At 41.0% G+C, this 18,710-nt stretch overlaps 1 protein-coding gene across 1 annotated transcript; it reads right to left on the minus strand.

The window, feature by feature from the left end:
- Positions 1-12,497: 12,497 nt before the first annotated feature.
- On the minus strand, positions 12,498-18,429 carry LOC124006321 (T-cell surface glycoprotein CD3 delta chain-like). The gene is given in 9 exon segments (XM_046316270.1): positions 12,498-12,949; positions 13,499-13,566; positions 13,803-13,943; positions 14,091-14,123; positions 14,126-14,293; positions 17,225-17,245; positions 17,487-17,563; positions 17,881-17,963; positions 18,278-18,429. Coding segments are annotated over 7 exon segments (543 nt in total). The 5' UTR covers positions 17,539-17,563; positions 17,881-17,963; positions 18,278-18,429; the 3' UTR covers positions 12,498-12,889.
- Positions 18,430-18,710: the final 281 nt, after the last annotated feature.

An 18,710-nucleotide genomic window follows, 5' to 3' on the forward strand; every position in this document is an offset into this window, starting at 1 on the left:
GGCTGTTCGATGCTATAATGCAGTACACCACAGGATGTTTTTGTGCTGGTCAAGTGCAGTCAGGTCTGGAGTGAACCAATGGCTATATCTGATCCTGGTTCCAAATTTTTTGAATGGGGTATGCTTATTTAAGATGATGAGGAAAGCACTTTTAAAGGATAACCAGGCATCCTCTACTCCTTCCAGGATACCTGGGCCTGGTCGATTAGAAAGACCTGCTCACTGAAGTGTTTTAGGGAGAGTTTGACAATGATGAGGGGTGGTCATTTGACAGCAGACCCATTATGGACGCAGGCAATGAGGCAGTGATCGTTGAGATCCTGGTTGAAGACAGCAGAGGTGTATTTGGAGGGCAGGTTGGTTAGGATGATATGTTTCGAGTAAAAACGGGAAGGCCTGCAAGCCGAAGAACACCATCCCAACCGTGAAGCACAGGGGTGGCAGCATCATGTTGTGGGGGTGCTTTTCTGCAGGATGGACTGGTGAACTTCACAAAATAGATGGCATCATGAGGTAGGAAAATTATGTGGATATATTGAAGCAACATCTCAGACATCAGTCAGGAAGTTCAAGCTTGGTCGCAAATGGGTCTTCCAAATGGACAATGACCCCAAGCATACGTCCAAAGTTTGTGGCAAAATGGCTTAAGGACAACAAAGTCAAGGTATTGGAGTGGCCATCACAAAGCCCCGACCTCAATCCTATAGAAAATTAGTGGGCAGAACTGAAAAAGCGTGTGCGAGCAAGGAGGCCTACAAACCTGATTCAGTTACACCAGCTCTGTCAGGAGGAATGGGCCAGGATTCACCCAACTTGTTGTGAGAAGCTTGTGGAAGGCTACCCGAAACATTTGACTCAAGTTAAACAATTTAAAGGCACTTCTACCAAATACAAATTGAGTGTATGTAATCTTCTGACCCACTGGGAAAGTGATGAAAGAAATAAAAGCTGAAATAAATCATTCTCTCTACTATTATTCTGACATTTCGCATTCTCAAAATAAAGTGGTAATCCTAACTGACCTTAGACAGGGAATTTTTACTAGGATTACATTTCAGGAAATGTGAAAAACTGAGTTTAAATGTATTTGGCTAAGGTGTATGTAAACTTCCGATTTCAACTGTAAGTATTCAGACCATTTACTCTGTACATTGTTGAAGTACCTTTGGCAGTGATTACAGCCTTGAGTCTTCTTGGGTTTCACCTGATGTTCTCCCATTCTTCTTTGCAGATCCTCTCAAGCTCTGTCAGGTTGGTTGGGGAGCATTGCTGCACAGCTATTTTCAGGTCTCTCCAGAGATGTTCAATCAGGTTCAAGTCCTGGCTCTGGCTGGGCCACTCAAGGACATACAAAGACTTGTCCCGAAGCCATTCCTGCGTTGTCTTGGCTGTGGGTTGTTGTCCTGTTGGAAGGTGAACCTTTTCCCCAGTCTGAGGTCCTGGGTGCTCTGGAACGGGTTTTCATCAAGGATCTCTCTGTACTTTTCTCCATTCATCTTTCCCTCGATCCTGACTAGTCTCCCAGTCCCTGCCGCTGAAAAACATCCCCACAGCATGATGCTGCCACCACCATGCTTCACCGTAGGGATGGTGCCAGGTTTCCTCCAGATGTGACACTTGGCATTCAGGCCAAAGAGTTCAGTCTTGGTTTCATCAGACTTGTGGTCTGAAAGTCCTTAGGTGCATTTTGGCAAACTTCAAGTGGGTTGTCATGTGCCTGTGGAGTGGCTTCTGTCTGGCCACTCTACCATAAAGGCCTGATTGGTGGAGTGCTGCAGAGATGGTTGTCCTTCTGAAAGGTTCTCCCACAGAGAAACTCTGGAGCTCTGTCAGAGTGACCATCAGGTTCTTGGTCACCTCCCTGACCAAGGCCCTTCTCCCCCGATTGCTCAGTTTGGCTGTGCAGCCATCTCTAGGAATAGTCTTGGTGGTTCCAAACTTCTTCCATTTAAGAATGATGGAGGCCACTGTGTTCTTCGGGACCTTCAATGCTGCAGAATGTTTTTGGTACCCTTCCCCAGAACTGTGCCTTGACACAATCCTGCACCTGAGCTCAATTTCATGTCTCATAGCAAAGGGAACCAGGTAGTTTAAACATTTTTTTATACATTTGCAAACATTTCTAAAAACCTGTTTTTGCTTTGTCATTATGGGGATTTGTGTGTAGATTGATGAGATTATATTTATTAAATATTATTTTTAGAATAAGGCTGTAAAACGTAACAAAATGTGTAAAAAGTCAAGGGGTCTAAATACTTTCTGAATGCACTTTTGACCCACTATGATGTCTACCTATAGTCTCCACATCCACATCATACCTCCCTATCCCTTTAACTGCCATTCATTGCAAATGTTTGGAATATAATGCTGACATTTGAAATATAATGAATAGGCCCTATATTTAATGTTTTGATGGCCTCCTGGTACGGTTTACATTGTTACTAGTTATTAACAAATCACCAACCAAGTAACCGACATTTGTGCCCATACAATTCAGTGTAGGTTATAGGTCATGCATTGCATCTATTTATTTCACACATCAAAGCTAGAGTAACGGAATTGTCAAATAGCAATTAATTAGGAATGTAGCCTACAATAGTTATGAACATCACAGGAAAATGAGTATTAATTCATTACTGTATATGGCATTTGTCAACCTTTTCATTTGCAGTACTGAGTACTCATCATTACAGTAGTTCACTGACTGAATCCAGCAGAGGGCACAACTGTCCTATGGTGTGGCCTTTTCCATAGTAAGTTGCCCTACCCCTGGTCCCAGTTCCTTCTTTATAGTACATAGTGTATTTCTCATTATATATGTATACATATATAAATATATTTCGTCAAAATGTTTGCTATTACTACACAACATAAAAAACACCTTCAAAAACACAAACACAATCGTTAACTACTAAATTACTATATTTCTATATTCAGTGTAAAGCCCACGGAAAGAGGTGTGTAACAGCAGAACAATCATAACCTCATCTTGAAAAAATATCTTCCTGAGGGAGAGAGACAGAGAGAGAGAGAGAGAGAGAGAGAAGAGAGAGAGAGAGAGAGAGAGAGAGAGAGAGAGAGAGAGAGAGAGAGAGAGAGAGAGAGAGAGAGAGAGAGAGAGAGAGAGAGAGAGAGAGAGAGAGAGAGAGAGAGAGAGAGAGAGAGAGAGAGAGAGAGAGAGAGAGAGAGAGAGAGAGAGAGAGAGAGAGAGAGAGAGAGAGAGAGAGAGAAGAGCGGGCTTTGAGAGAACGATTGACTTTTCTAAACACAACATTTTCAGACTATATTCACATAAGTGCTGTAGATTTCCAGCACTTAAATTCAGACAGAATACAATAACAAAAGTACACTTGACTTACCTTGAGAGACAGAGAAGACATGAACAGAGTTAACATGAGTGGTGTGCTCATCTTCCTCATGGTCGCCATCACTGCTGTGCAGGGACAAAAATCAGGTTGAGATGGTTTCTATGGCTTCTTTGTTCAAATCAGTTGTCCTATATTTACATGTATTACAATGTAGAGATTGATTGTAATTAAACAAAAAATATATGGTTTAGTTATATATTGAAAGTATTTACAGTTCTTCTCAATAGTGTACAAGCAATTCCGGGTATCTGTGTTGAAACGTATCCATAGCAGAACATCAATGATCAAATGCTCAAATAGATTTGCAGAACTTCTGAATCGTTTTATTGCCTTAGTACCTGACTTGCATATCTTACACCACCTTTTGCAAAACGTTAAATACAAATGTCATCAGTGAACACAAAACTCACTGTCTAGTGTTCAGTTCAAGAATATTAACACATTGTTTTCATCAGAAGATAAATGTTTCCTGCAATCAGTCATACCGTGTACAATATATGGAAAGATCTAGGCAATGGGGACTGTGTAATTGTTACGATTTCTCACAATATCGCAGACAATGAAGTTGGGTTACCTTTACATAACCTTGGGTTACTCCTAAGTCACCATAGCCAACATTGTGTCCTTTCATTATAGAGCTTTGCTTTAACTATACATTCATATCAAGTGTGTTCCTCCATTGTCCTCAACCTTCCATATTTCTATTGTGGATTGTGTTTCAGTGCACCAATGAGATGTCTACAAAAGTATAACCTTTGCATTGAATACATGGAATTGGATTGTGATGATGCCCATGAACGAATCCTGCACACAATGTGCATTTAAAAAAAAATCTGGAATAATATTTTGTGTACGAAATTGTTTGGAGAAATATGTGTCAAAGGAGAATGGTTCCCCATAATTCTGTACTTTTGGACAGTTGTACTCAAATGTTTTATCATCAAGATTAAGTGACTGCAAAGAACATGTATTGATGTACTGGGATTTTTTAAAGACAGACTAACTTTCTGTTTTGTCTGCTTGGAATCAAGAGATATGTATAGTTGTGTCTATCTTTTTGCAGGCAGTCGTGTTCTTTGGATAAATGTATTTGCAATTTTGACGGTATAATGTAGTTTTTATAAATGTACTGTATATGTTTTGAGAAGGCAACTACATTGACTGTTTTCCAACAGGCCACAGAGTTCTGTGTCTTGTGGACTCTGTTTTGAAGATCGACAACATTGTTACAAACAACTGCTTGTACATGATTGAGAAAAACTGTAATGTTGAATGTCTTGTTTGGTGTCAATTCAATAATTCAATGTTAGTTTTTTTTTAAAGTTAGCTGTGAAGTAAATACTTTTTCTTATGCATTAATTAAATAAATGTAAAGAGTACATGGTAATGTCAATTGTTGTTTGTTTCAGGGTGTGTATCCTTCTTGAGAAGCATTGTTACCAAGACATGTCCCGGGGGGTGAATTAACAAAAAAAGATGACTCCTCATTTACATTAGATAAGAGTGATAAAAGCAAAATAAATATATACACCCATTGACACCCATACACCCATACACCCATCTTCTTCTTCCTTCATCCCTTCATACACCCATGTTTTAACACAAGTTGTCTACTAACCCTATCTGTATTGTTTTTGGTGTTGCAGTGTGTGAGAACTGTGTTGAGCTGGATGCGACTCTGGTTACCGGGGCTATTGTTGGGGACCTGCTGGTGACAGGAGGGGTCATCTTCATTGTGTATAGCTGGGCTCAGAAGAAGTCTGGACCTGCTGGTGACAGGAGGGGTCATCTTCATTGTGTATAGCTGGGCTCAGAAGAAGTCTGGACCTGCTGGTGACAGGAGGGGTCATCTTCATTGTGTATAGCTGGGCTCAGAAGAAGTCTGGACCTGCTGGTGACAGGAGGGGTCATCTTCATTGTGTATAGCTGGGCTCAGAAGAAGTCTGGACCTGCTGGTGACAGGAGGGGTCATCTTCATTGTGTATAGCTGGGCTCAGAAGAAGTCTGGACCTGCTGGTGACAGGAGGGGTCATCTTCATTGTGTATAGCTGGGCTCAGAAGAAGTCTGGACCTGCTGGTGACAGGAGGGGTCATCTTCATTGTGTATAACTGGGCTCAGAAGAAGTCTGGACCTGCTGGTGACAGGAGGGGTCATCTTCATTGTGTATAACTGGGCTCAGAAGAAGTCTGGACCTGCTGCACCCCAAAAACGTAACGCTGTTACCATCTGATTATCCATCAGCCAACAGTGGCACTTGGAGATAGGGAGCGCTCTCAACTATTTAATTTGACCATACCCAGGACTACTCGACAGCAAAGTTTTCACACATCATAAAAATATAAATTCCTCTGTGGCATAGTATTGATCATTTCTTATCGGTACAGCGAATAGTTTATTTATTTATAATCATTTATATTTGGTTTTCACCTTAGAGACGTACCGCTCAGCAGGCCGTGATCCACCAGTGGTGCCAAGTCCTGACTATGAGGTAGACTGTCGACCACCACCTCTTGTCCATCGCTCCATCTGTATTTTGTGCTTTTATTCCATCCGTATCTCCTACCTTCATTCCACATCTCATGGTTAGCCAATGTCTGTCAGGGAGATGGTCTAGGCTAGCTATTCACAATACTTCTGGTGAAGATGCATTAAAAAAAGAGTGTTGTTGCAATGGAAACTGATCTGTGAATCTGACTTAAACTGATCTGTGAATCTAACTTCAACTGATCTGTGAATCTGACTTAAACTGACCTGTGAATCTGACTTCAACTGATCTGTGAATCTGACTTAAACTGATCTGTGAATCTGACTTAAACTGACCTGTGAATCTGACTTCAACTGATCTGTGAATCTGACTTAAACTGACCTGTGAATCTGACTTCAACTGATCTGTGAATCTAACTTCAACTGATCTGTGAATCTGACTTAAACTGACCTGTGAATCTGACTTAAACTGACCTGTGAATCTGACTTCAACTAATATGTGAATCTGACTTAATTAACAACAACAAATAGCTACAGCAGTCACCTAAAGCCTTTATTTTCCCCCTGACAGCCCCTTAGCGTGGCAACCTGCAGCAGAGATATCTACGCTACCCACAGGACTGGGTAGACTATCCTCTCACCAGACCACACCTGTTCTCTAGGACCCCTCTGATGCCCTGGACCAGCAGGCCTCAGCTCACCCTGCCACCAAAGAGGAGGGGAGAAGGCTCTGTAGTTCTTAGCAGAGACTTAAAGAGCTTCTTATTTGAGCTTGATGTGTAAAATGTGTGATATCATGATTTAGTTATTTAACTATGGTTCAGAATTACTGCAACTAGCGATAATAGTGATCAACATAGTGTTGCTCTGGAAAATAGAGACAAAGGGAGGAAGATCTTTGTAACGACTTTTAGATGTTTGCTGTACTGAAAAACAAATTGTACATATCTGTGTAGATCAACTGTTGTAAAATGGTATCAATGATTGCAAATGCCAAGTTCTTCCTCCTCACAATGTTAATGTTGCCTGTATATACACTGAGTGTACAAAACACCATCCTAATATTGAGTTGAACCCCCTTTTGCACTTAGAACAGCCTCAATTCATTGGGTTATGGACTACAAGGTGTCGAAAGCGTTCCACAGGGATGCTGGCCGATGTAGACTCCAAGGCTTGCCACAGTAGTGTCAAGTTGGCTGGATGTTCTGTGGGTGTTGGACCATTCTTGATACACACAAGACACTGTTGTCTTGCCCATTCACCCTCTGAATGGCACACACACAATCCATGTCTCAATCCATGTTAAAGCTTAAAAATCCTTCTTTATTAACCTGTCTCCCTTCAACTACACTGATTGAAGAGGATTTAACAAGTGAAGTCAATAAGGGATCACAGCATTCACCTGGATTCACCTGGTCAGTCTATGACATGGAAAGAGCAGGTGTTCTTAATGTTTCGTGCAGCTAGCGTATTAGCACATATACAGTGGGGCAAAAAAAGTATTTAGTCAGCCACCAATTGTGCAAGTTCTCCCACTTAAAAAGATGAGAGAGGCCTGTCATTTTCATCATAGGTACACTTCAACTAAAAAACAATCCAGAAAATCACATTGTAGGATTTTTAATGAATTGATTTGCAAATTATGGTGGAAAATAAGTATTTGGTCACCTACAAACAATCAAGATTTCTGGCTCTCACAGACCTGTAACGTCTTCTTTTTAGAGGCTTCTCTCTCCTCCACTCGTTACCTGTATTAATGGCACCTGTTTGAACTGGTTATCAGTATAAAAGACACCTGTCCACAACCTCAAACAGTCACACTCCAAACTCCACTTTGGCCAAAACCAAAGAGCTGTCAAAGGACACCAGAAACAAAATTGTAGAACTGCACCAGGCTGGGAAGACTGAACCTACAATAGGTAAGCAGCTTGGTTTGAAGAAATCAACTGTGGGAGCAATTATTAGGAAATGGAAGACATACAAGACCACTGATAATCTCCCTCGATCTGGGGCTCCACGCAAGATCTCACTCCATGGGGTCAAAATGATCACAAGAACAGTGAGCAAATATCCCAGAACCACACAGGGGGGCCTAGTGAATGACCTGCAGAGAGCTGAAACCAAAGTAACAAAGCCTACTATCAGTAACACACTACGCCGCCAGGGACTCAAATCCTGCAGTGCCCGATGTGTCCCCCTGCTTAAGCCATACATTTCCAGGCCCGTCTGAAGTTTGCTAGAGAGCATTTGGATGATCAAGAAGAAGATTGGGAGAATTTCATATGGTCAGATGAAACCAAAATATAACTACTTAATTGTGAGCCACTATGACACAAAGGAAATGTTTGTTTTATGAAGTGTAGTGTCATGCGATTAAAGAGTCTAGCTAGTTTGCGGTTCTTTATCTTCAGTCGGCTGTCATGCCTTAAGCCGCAGATGCCTGCACCCCTTACGCTTACTGGAAATGATGGTGGATGATTGGCCAGGTCTCTCTGTTGCTAATCATGAAGATCTCATAGGAAACACGTCACATATGAGTGTAGGCAGACTTTACTTACCCGCATCAGTGGAAAGAAAACTTTTTTTATTTTTTGCCTTACACTAACTTTGTGTTGCAAGAATGTAGTGAAAATATTGTCTACTGGATGTATTTAAAAAAATCTTTTGACAAGAATAAAGACCTTCTTACGACATTCAAGTGTAGGTGTCTATAGTTGCTTCCTACCGTTTTGTATCAATGAGTGCCTGGATAGATCAATCAAGCCCTGCACTTGCACAGCTGATGAATCTAATTATGGTCCAGAGTGAAGACCAAGAACAAGGAACGTGCACACCTGGAACACCGGAGTGAATGATATCTGTTAATTCTGATCAACAGTGGTTCATTTGGAGAATTTGAGTGTTGTGTTAAATGTGTCTGTTTGCAAGTGTGGTTGATTTGTGTGCGTGTGTGTGTGTGTGTGTGTGTGTGTGTGTGTGTGTGTGTGTGTGTGTGTGTGTGTGTGTGTGTGTGTGTGTGTGTGTGTGTGTGTGTGTGTGTGTGTGTGTGTGTGTGTGTGTGTGTGTGTGTGTGTGTGTGTGTGTGTGTGTGTGTGTGTGTGTGATGTGAACATGGATATGGATATGTGGGTGTTGGTTGTGTACGCTGTGAGCTCTGTGTTGTTTGAGCTCTTTCCGTTTGATCTCCTCTCTAAGCTCCGTTAGGAAACCGCACTTTGTAGACTAGCAGAAGTAAACCCCCATAACCACACTCGAAAAGCATCTCATGTATCATGTGCTCTGTTCCATTAGAATATCTGACACATTCGGGCTTCCTGTAGAGCAAACCCTCCACTAAAGCTGCTCTCTGTGTGGTAGTAAATAAGTGGAATAGTCAGATCGAAAAAAATTACTGACTCACTTAAAGATCTCATAAAAAGTAGGATGAAACCAGAAATAACAAGTCACAATCAGTGAACATGTATTTTGTGACCAACTTTCCATTTAATTTCATTATTTATGTTATTTGTATTCTATTCACCAGGTTAGTCCCGTTGAGATTAAAAAACTATTTTCCAAGAGAGGCCTGGCCAAAATAGAAGCACACACACACACACACACACACACACTGTATTGTCCACCATAGATTTGACCCTAGCCTTAAACTAATTCAAGGACACGAGCTCCTGCAATTTAATGTCCTTTTGTATCTTGTTCCAAGTGGAAGGGCAAGAAAACTGGAATGCTTAAAAAAAAAATCTACCAAACTCTGTACGGGGACAGTCAACAAGATACAGTCCTGTGAGCGTAGCCAATTGTTGTCATTTGTCTGCTGGACAATGTAGGTACACAGGTAAAAAGGGAGCTGTCTCAGTATGGCCTGATCAATGAAGACGTAACCAGTGACTATGTCTCCGAAGAGCTAAGGAAGGCCAGCCCATTCTCATATAGAGGGTACAGTGATGAGTGAGAGCTTTGGAATTCATAACAAACCTCCTTTTCCCATGGTACACCTGAGTTCATAACAAACCTCCTTCCCCATGGTACACCTGAGTTCATAACAAACCTCCTCTACCCATGGTACACCTGAGTTCATAACAAACCTCCTTCCCCATGGTACTACTGAGTTCATAACAAACCTCCTCTACCCATGGTACACCTGAGTTCATAACAAACCTCCTTCCCCATGGTACACCTGAGTTCATAACAAACCTCCTCTACCCATGGTACACCTGAGTTCATAACAAACCTCCTCTACCCATAGTACTACTGAGTTCATAACAAACCTCCTCTACCCATAGTACTACTGAGTTCATAACAAACCTCCTTCCCCATGGTACACCTGAGTTCATAACAAACCTCCTTCCCCATGGTACACCTGAGTTCATAACAAACCTCCTCTACCCATGGTACACCTGAGTTCATAACAAACCTCCTTCCCCATGGTACTACTGAGTTCATAACAAACCTCCTCTCCCCATGGTACTACTGAGTTCATAACAAACCTCCTTCCCCATGGTACTACTGAGTTCATAACAAACCTCCTCTACCCATGGTACACCTGAGTTCATAACAAACCTCCTTCCCCATGGTACACCTGAGTTCATAACAAACCTCCTTCCCCATGGTACTACTGAGTTCATAACAAACCTCCTCTACCCATGGTACACCTGAGTTCATAACAAACCTCCTTCCCCATGGTACACCTGAGTTCATAACAAACCTCCTTCCCCATGGTACACCTACTGAGTTCATAGTTCAAACAAACCTCCTCTACCCATGGTACACCTGAGTTCATAACAAACCTCCTTCCCCATGGTACACCTGAGTTCATAACAAACCTCCTTCCCCATGGTACTACTGAGTTCATAACAAACCTCCTTCCCCATGGTACTACTGAGTTCATAACAAACCTCCTCTACCCATGGTACTACTGAGTTCATAACAAACCTCCTCTACCCATGGTACACCTGAGTTCATAACAAACCTCCTTCCCCATGGTACTACTGAGTTCATAACAAACCTCCTCTACCCATGGTACACCTGAGTTCATAACAAACCTCCTTCCCCATGGTACACCTGAGTTCATAACAAACCTCCTCTCCCCATGGTACTACTGAGTTCATAACAAACCTCCTTCCCCATGGTACTACTGAGTTCATAACAAACCTCCTCTACCCATGGTACTACTGAGTTCATAACAAACCTCCTCTACCCATGGTACTACTGAGTTCATAACAAACCTCCTTCCCCATGGTACTACTGAGTTCATAACAAACCTCCTCTACCCATGGTACTACTGAGTTCATAACAAACCTCCTTCCCCATGGTACACCTGAGTTCATAACAAACCTCCTTCCCCATGGTACACCTGAGTTCATAACAAACCTCCTTCCCCATGGTACACCTGAGTTCATAACAAACCTCCTTCCCCATGGTACACCTGAGTTCATAACAAACCTCCTCTACCCATGGTACACCTGAATTCATAACAAACCTCCTCTCCCCATGGTACACCTGAGTTCATAACAAACCTCCTCTCCCCATGGTACACCTGAATTCATAACAAACCTCCTCTCCCCATGGTACACCTGAATTCATAACAAACCTCCTCTACCCATGGTACACCTGAGTTCATAACAAACCTCCTCTACCCATGGTACACCTGAGTTCATAACAAACCTCCTCTCCCCATGGTACACCTGAATTCATAACAAACCTCCTCTCCCCATGGTACACCTGAATTCATAACAAACCTCCTCTCCCCATGGTACACCTGAGTTCATAACAAACCTCCTTCCCCATGGTACACCTGAGTTCATAACAAACCTCCTTCCCCATGGTACACCTGAATTCATAACAAACCTCATCTACCCATGGTACACCTGAGTTCATAACAAACCTCCTCTACCCATGGTACACCTGAATTCATAACAAACCTCCTCTCCCCATGGTACACCTGAGTTCATAACAAACCTCCTCTACCCATGGTACACCTGAGTTCATAACAAACCTCCTCTCCCCATGGTACACCTGAGTTCATAACAAACCTCCTCTACCCATGGTACACCTGAGTTCATAACAAACCTCCTTCCCCATGGTACTACTGAGTTCATAACAAACCTCCTTCCCCATGGTACTACTGAGTTCATAACAAACCTCCTCTACCCATGGTACACCTGAGTTCATAACAAACCTCCTCTACCCATGGTACACCTGAGTTCATAACAAACCTCCTTCCCCATGGTACACCTGAGTTCATAACAAACCTCCTCTCCCCATGGTACTACTGAGTTCATAACAAACCTCCTCTACCCATGGTACACCTGAGTTCATAACAAACCTCCTTCCCCATGGTACACCTGAGTTCATAACAAACCTCCTCTCCCCATGGTACACCTGAATTCATAACAAACCTCCTTCCCCATGGTACACCTGAATTCGTCAAACATTTTCTGTACACAGGTTGAAAAAAGGTATCAGCTAGGACTATAAAAGCAAATAACAAATTATGTTAAGTCATGGAATGACAAAACAGCCTAAATGAAAACAAATATAAATACAAGGAAAATGTATATATGTCTATATACAGTAATATTAACCTTATGAGGCATCATGCCAAACAAATTCTCAATATAAAAATTGGGGAAATCAACAAACATGTGTGAAGTTGGACAAATACAATTTATGGTACCAAAAGGAAATCTTAGCTCGTGCAAAGCAGTAGATCAAAGTAAACAAAGCAACAGAGCAAACAGTCAATGACTCTGTACATCAAATGGACAGTTGAGGGACTTGTCATGGATTTCTGCCTTCACTCAATGCATTACAACAATTCTTTTGTGGTTTGTAAAAGTAATGTAGCACTGAGCACATTTTATTTGTAGACAAATGTGTGGTCATATGCACAACCTTAAAAAAAACATAGGTACCGGGCTGATAAATAATACTAGTAAAGAACAAGATGGCCCGCACAACACTAAAGCTCCCAATTCACTATGTTTCAATCCGAAACAGATCTTCGAACAGAGCTGTGCTCTACATTTGATTTTTCTCTTTATCTCCTTTCTGGCAGAGTGCTGTACTCAGATCTGTCCATGCGCCTTTTATTCAGGGGCTGTGAGATAAAGAAAGAAAGAAAGAAAGAAAGAAAGAAAGAAAGAAAGAAAGAAAGAAAGAAAGAAAGAAAGAAAGAAAGAAAGAAAGAAAGAAAGAAAGAAAGAAAGAAAGAAAGAAAGAAAGAAAGAAAGAAAGAAAGAAAGAAAGAAAGAAAGAAAGAAAGAAAGAAAGAAAGAAAGAAAGAAAGAAAGAAAGAAAGAAAGAAAGAAAGAAAGAAAGAAAGAAAGAAAGAAAGAAAAAGAAAAAGAAAAAGAAAGAAAGAAAGAAAGAAAGAAAGAAAGAAAGAAAAAGAAAGAAAGAAAGAAAAAGAAAGAAAGAAAGAAAGAAAGAAAGAAAGAAAGAAAAAGAAAGAGAAAGAAAAAGAAAGAAAAAGAAAGAAAGAAAGAAAGAAAGAAAGAAAGAAAGAAAGAAAGAAAGAAAGAAAGAAAGAAAGAAAGAAAGATCAGACAGAAACAAATGGATCAACCCATCGCTATAACTTAATGACTTTGACTCATTATTTTGTTCATGTCAAGATCGTGGCTCAAAGAAGCCAGGAAACACCTACCTGATAGTTGCCAATGGGGTCTTCGTTTGCACTCGCCTCATTGTTGATGAGCCCCATTTTGCTAGATGCTAGGGGTGAAAGACAGAAATGAAATATTGCATTACATTATTGATTATGGCCTTCATGTGTATTATTTTTGAATGTTTACTGTAAAACATTTCATTTTTAAGAATATCTCAATCAGAAGTGTTCACTTCTGAGTTTTCTCCATTCTATGCGCAACGTTCAAAGTAAGGGCTCGTCAGGCATCATTCAAATTCAAGTTCACATATCCTATGTTTTTCCCCTTTGTGTGGTCACTCACTTTTCTTGCCCGTGATCAGTGTTGCTTTGGGCTGTGAGGCGATGCTGTAGACAGCTACTCCAATCAGGACAGTGGCCACCAGGTCTCCCACAACCATCCCTACTGCCGCAGTTGTATCCAGCTCGACGCAGTTATCACAGGCTGGGAACACACACACACAAGCAAGCCACACATACACGTACATTATAATGATGTGTGTTAACATGGCATACACACAAAACAAAACATTGACTTCTATTATTGTGAGGTATAATTATACATTGTGGGAAATGGCAGTACTGTACTTACTCCGAAATTTCACATAGATTTTGACCTTGTCTTCTGGTTTTCTGAGACAGGATCTTTGACTTTCTCGCATACATACTCATTTGTGTTCTCATCCTTGTATTCCAGTGTTCGAGTAGTCTCATTAGTAGAAAGAAAACGGAAACCATCAGGACATGATAATTTGATCTTGTCCGAGGAGGATTCTTCCACTTTTATTTTAAGTTCTAAAGAAATAAACACACCAGCATTAGATAAGATAGATTGATAAGCCCTTTCGGGATATTCGTGTTTCTCTCCATCTACTTTTCCCTCATGCTCTGTTTCTGTTATTTAAGCAAATGCATATTAGGTAGACATACGGTCAGGTCTATAATTATTGGCACCCTTGATAAAGATCAACAAAAAAAGACTGTATGAAATAAATAATACAAATACTGAGCTTTACTGTATGCTCAAATATGTATGATTATTTAATACTAATACAATTGCTCAGAGAAAGAGATTTTGTTTAACAAGTAATACAAAAAAAATATTTAAAAGATAAGGGTCAAGATTCTTGGCACTCCCTTTTTCAATAATCTAGCACCCTCCCCTTGCGAGGATAATTACACAGCCTTTTTGTAAAATGTTTTATGAGATTGGAAAACAAATTAGAGACCTGATCAGAGACCTGACAGTGTGGTGCCAGGACAACAATCTCCCTTAACATCAGCAAGAAAAAATGAGCTGATTCTGAACTATAGGAAACAGAGGGTCAAGCAAGCCCTCATCCAAATAGAAGGGGGTATAGTGGAGCAGGTCGAGAGCTTCAAATTCCTTGGTGTCACTAAGGAATTATCATGGTCCACACACACCATCAGAGTCGTGAAGAGGGCATGACAACACCTTTTCCCCCTCTGAAAAGATTCGGCATGGGCCCTCAGATCCTTAAAAAAAGTTTGATAACTGAGAACATCTTGACTGGCTGCATCACGGCTTGGTATGGCAACTGCTTGCATCTGACCGCAAAGCGCTACAGAGGGTAGTGTGTACAGACCAGTACATCACTGGGGCCGAGCTCCCTGCCATCCGGGACCTCTGTACCAGGCGGTGTCAGAGAAAGACCCTAAAAATTCTCAAAGACTCCAGTCACCCTAGTCATAGACTATTCTCTCTGCCACCGCACGGCAAGTGGTACCGATGGACCAAGTCTGGAACCAACAGGACCCTGAACAGCTTTTAACCCTAAGCCATAAGACAGCTAAAAACACTGAAAAAAATGTTGGTCCCATGTTTAATGTGCTGTAATAAAAGATCCCAGAAATGTTCCATACGCACAAGCTTATTTATCTCAAATGTTGCGCACATCCCTGTTAGTGAGAATTTCTCCTTTGCCAAGATAATACATCCACCTGACAGGTGTGGCATATCAAGAAGCCGATTCAACACCATGATCATAACACAGGTGCACCTTTTGTTGGGGGCAGTAAAAGGCCACTCTAAAATGTGAAGTTGTGTCACACAACACAATGCCACAGATATCTCAAGTTATGAGGGAGCGAGCTATTGGCATGCTGACCACCAGAGCTGTTGCCAAATAATTTAATGTTTATTTCTCTACCATAAGCCACCTCCAACAATGTTTTAGAGAATTTGGCAGTATGTTGAACCAGCCTCACAACCGCAGACCAACGTCTATGGTGTCGTGTGGGCGAGCAGTTTGCTGATGTCAACATTGTGAACAGAGTGCCCCATGGTGGCGGTGGAGTTATGGTGTGGGCAGACATAAGCTTCGGACTAACAGGGATGTGCACAACATTTGAGATAAATAAGCTTGCATTTTATCAATGACAATTTGAATGTACAGAGATTCCATGACTAGATCCTGAGGCCCATTGTCTTGGCATTCATCTGCCACCATCACCTCATGTTTCAGCATGATAATGCATGGCCCCATGTCGCAAGGATCTTCAACAATTCCTGGAAGCTGAAAACGTCCCGGTTCTTCCATGGCCTGCATATTCCAGACATGTCACCCATTGAAGTAATTTGGGATCCACACTTTTGCCTCAACACATGCGCTGCTGTTACTGTTTATTATCTATCCTGTTGCCCTGTCACTTTATCCCTACCTAATATGTACTTATCTTCTTCAATTACCTCGTACCCCTGCACATCGACTCGGTACTGGTACCCCGTGTATATATAGCCAAGTTATCATTACTCATGGTGTATTTATTCGTTGTGTCATTATTTCTCTTTCTTTCTCTCTGCATTGTTGGGAATGGCTCGTAAGTATGCATTTCACTGTTAGTCTACACCTGTTGTTTATGAAACATTAGACAAATACCATTTGATTTGATCCTAGACCATTCCTCCACACAGAATCTTTCCAGGTCCTTGATATCCTTCGTCTGCTCTTATGGACGGCCCTTTTCAATTCAAACTACAGGTTTAAAATGGAGTTCAAGTCCAGAGCATAAGAGGGCCATTGCAAAATGCTGATTCTGCGGTCAATTAACCATTTCTTTGTGGATTTTGATTAGTGCTTGTTTTTATGGTCTTGCTAGAAGATCCTGGCAGAAGCAACCAGGTTTTTTTCAACAATGTCCTGTTACTTGATGCTTTTGACCTTAACAAGGGCCCCAGGACCAGTAGAAGCAAAATAGCCCCATAACATCAAAAAAAATCCACCACCATATTTTACAGTAGGTATGAGATACTTTTCTGCATATGCTTCTGTTTTTCAACACCAAACCCACCACCGATGTCCGTGGCCGAAGAGCTCAATTTTCATGCAATCTGACCCTAGCACCGGTTCCAATCCAAGTGCCAACGTCATGTATCAAACTCCAGGCGGTGCTACGGTCAGATGACAAAATCATATTTTTTTTCTGAGCAATTGCATTAGTATAAATTCATATAACTTGCTCATGTTTTTTTGTTTTGCATTTAATATAGCTCAGGTTTTGTATTATTTCTTTTATACATATATATCTTTTATTTTCTGCTCATCTCTATCAAGGATGCCAATACTTATGGTGGGTTTTGGTCAGTTCGGTTAGATAGTTTTGAATATTAAATTAAACGAGGAGAAAACCTGATCTATGCCCAGATAATGCCCTAAGATTCACAGTTAGATCGAAACAGGACCTGGATTAAATCTGGTCACTTACTTGGGACTGTATCTTCAGCTACTGTAAAAAGAATGGGGGAAGCATCAGTTAGGGTCACAGTAAAAAGATACAAAAGCATTTGGGACCTTGACATCAGTGATCTTGTACTTTTTGAATGTCATCCATCGGATTAATCTAGTCAGGAATAGTAATAAAAAGTGATCAGAAAAAAAACTGTTGTGTTGAATCTTTTCTGACATTTTTTTTAATGCAGTCTATCAATGTATTTTTTTGTCTTCATAGATATTCTCCCAAAACGTACCAGTCATGGTCCAAATCACCAACAGATGAGCCAAGAGTATGGTCCACTTCATTCTACTTACTCTTCTCTCGATTCTCCTGGGGAAATTAAACTGGTGTATCATTTCATACACAGCCATTGTAGGAGACACCATTTCTGTCCCTAGTCAGCCATTTTAATTTTACTCAAACTTCTTCATAATAGAAAGACACATCTTTATTTACTGAATTGAGACATATCACAAAAAAAACACCTTTACACAATTATATTGATTTATTGTTGTTTTGTGTCATTTTACACATCCTTAGGCTCCAACAAACCTTTTAAATTGTAAACCTTTCTAATGCCAGTGATGCCAACTCTTTAAGCGTCTCTATCAACTCTTCAGAATAGGAGTTCAAAACTAAAAACATACCTTAATATGGAATCCTTTCCCCTGTAGGTTTCCAAAATCTCTTCAAAATGTCACCTTCGCAGTAGGTCTGTCTGTCTCTATGTCTATGAGGAGGAAGTGTGTATGATTGGTTTATCTTCCGTTACACCGGGGGCTGCCTCTATCTGGTACCTCTGTCATTTCTCTGGGTTGAGTTATGAGTGAGGCCACAGCCCAAAATATCTTCAACATGCTGCTTTAGCAAGTATTGTCACTTTTGATACAACTATGTCCCAATGTGTAGTACAATATTATAAAAGGGTAAGAAGAATTACATATGGGCCTACGGTAAATTGCAAAAAAATCATTTGAGAGTAATGGTTTTTAGTATGGAATATGATTTTACGATGTAGTAAAACATGATTATGATCATACTCACATTTCTTTAAGAAAGTGATGTCCCAATGATTCTGTAGAACCTAAAATCCCTACTGCTCTGCAAAAGGAGCCGTGTGAGGAAGACAGAGAGATGATCCCACAAAGCAGCTTCCTGCTTGGCTACGGTAGACCACAACACCCTGTAACCTACAACTGGCACCTGGAACACAGTCACACTCTCACCCAGTCACTAAGACACAATGGCTCAAACACTACCCACCCCTACATCAAAAAAACAACAACAATGCACTAACCAAAGGTAAGACAGAAAACACTTTTCTTGGAAGAATTGCAGTAGACAAAATGTTGATTTTGGGGGTCATAACATCGTCTTTCTGTTCAAATCTACACACAATCACATCTAGCCAGTCAGCAGTGTCAGAACCATAAAATATAGGACAGTATCACTTCCCTCTCAGCAGTATCCAATGAAC

The sequence above is a fragment of the Oncorhynchus gorbuscha genome, linkage group LG19 (assembly GCF_021184085.1).
Source record: "Oncorhynchus gorbuscha isolate QuinsamMale2020 ecotype Even-year linkage group LG19, OgorEven_v1.0, whole genome shotgun sequence".
NCBI classification, from domain to species: domain Eukaryota; kingdom Metazoa; phylum Chordata; class Actinopteri; order Salmoniformes; family Salmonidae; genus Oncorhynchus; species Oncorhynchus gorbuscha.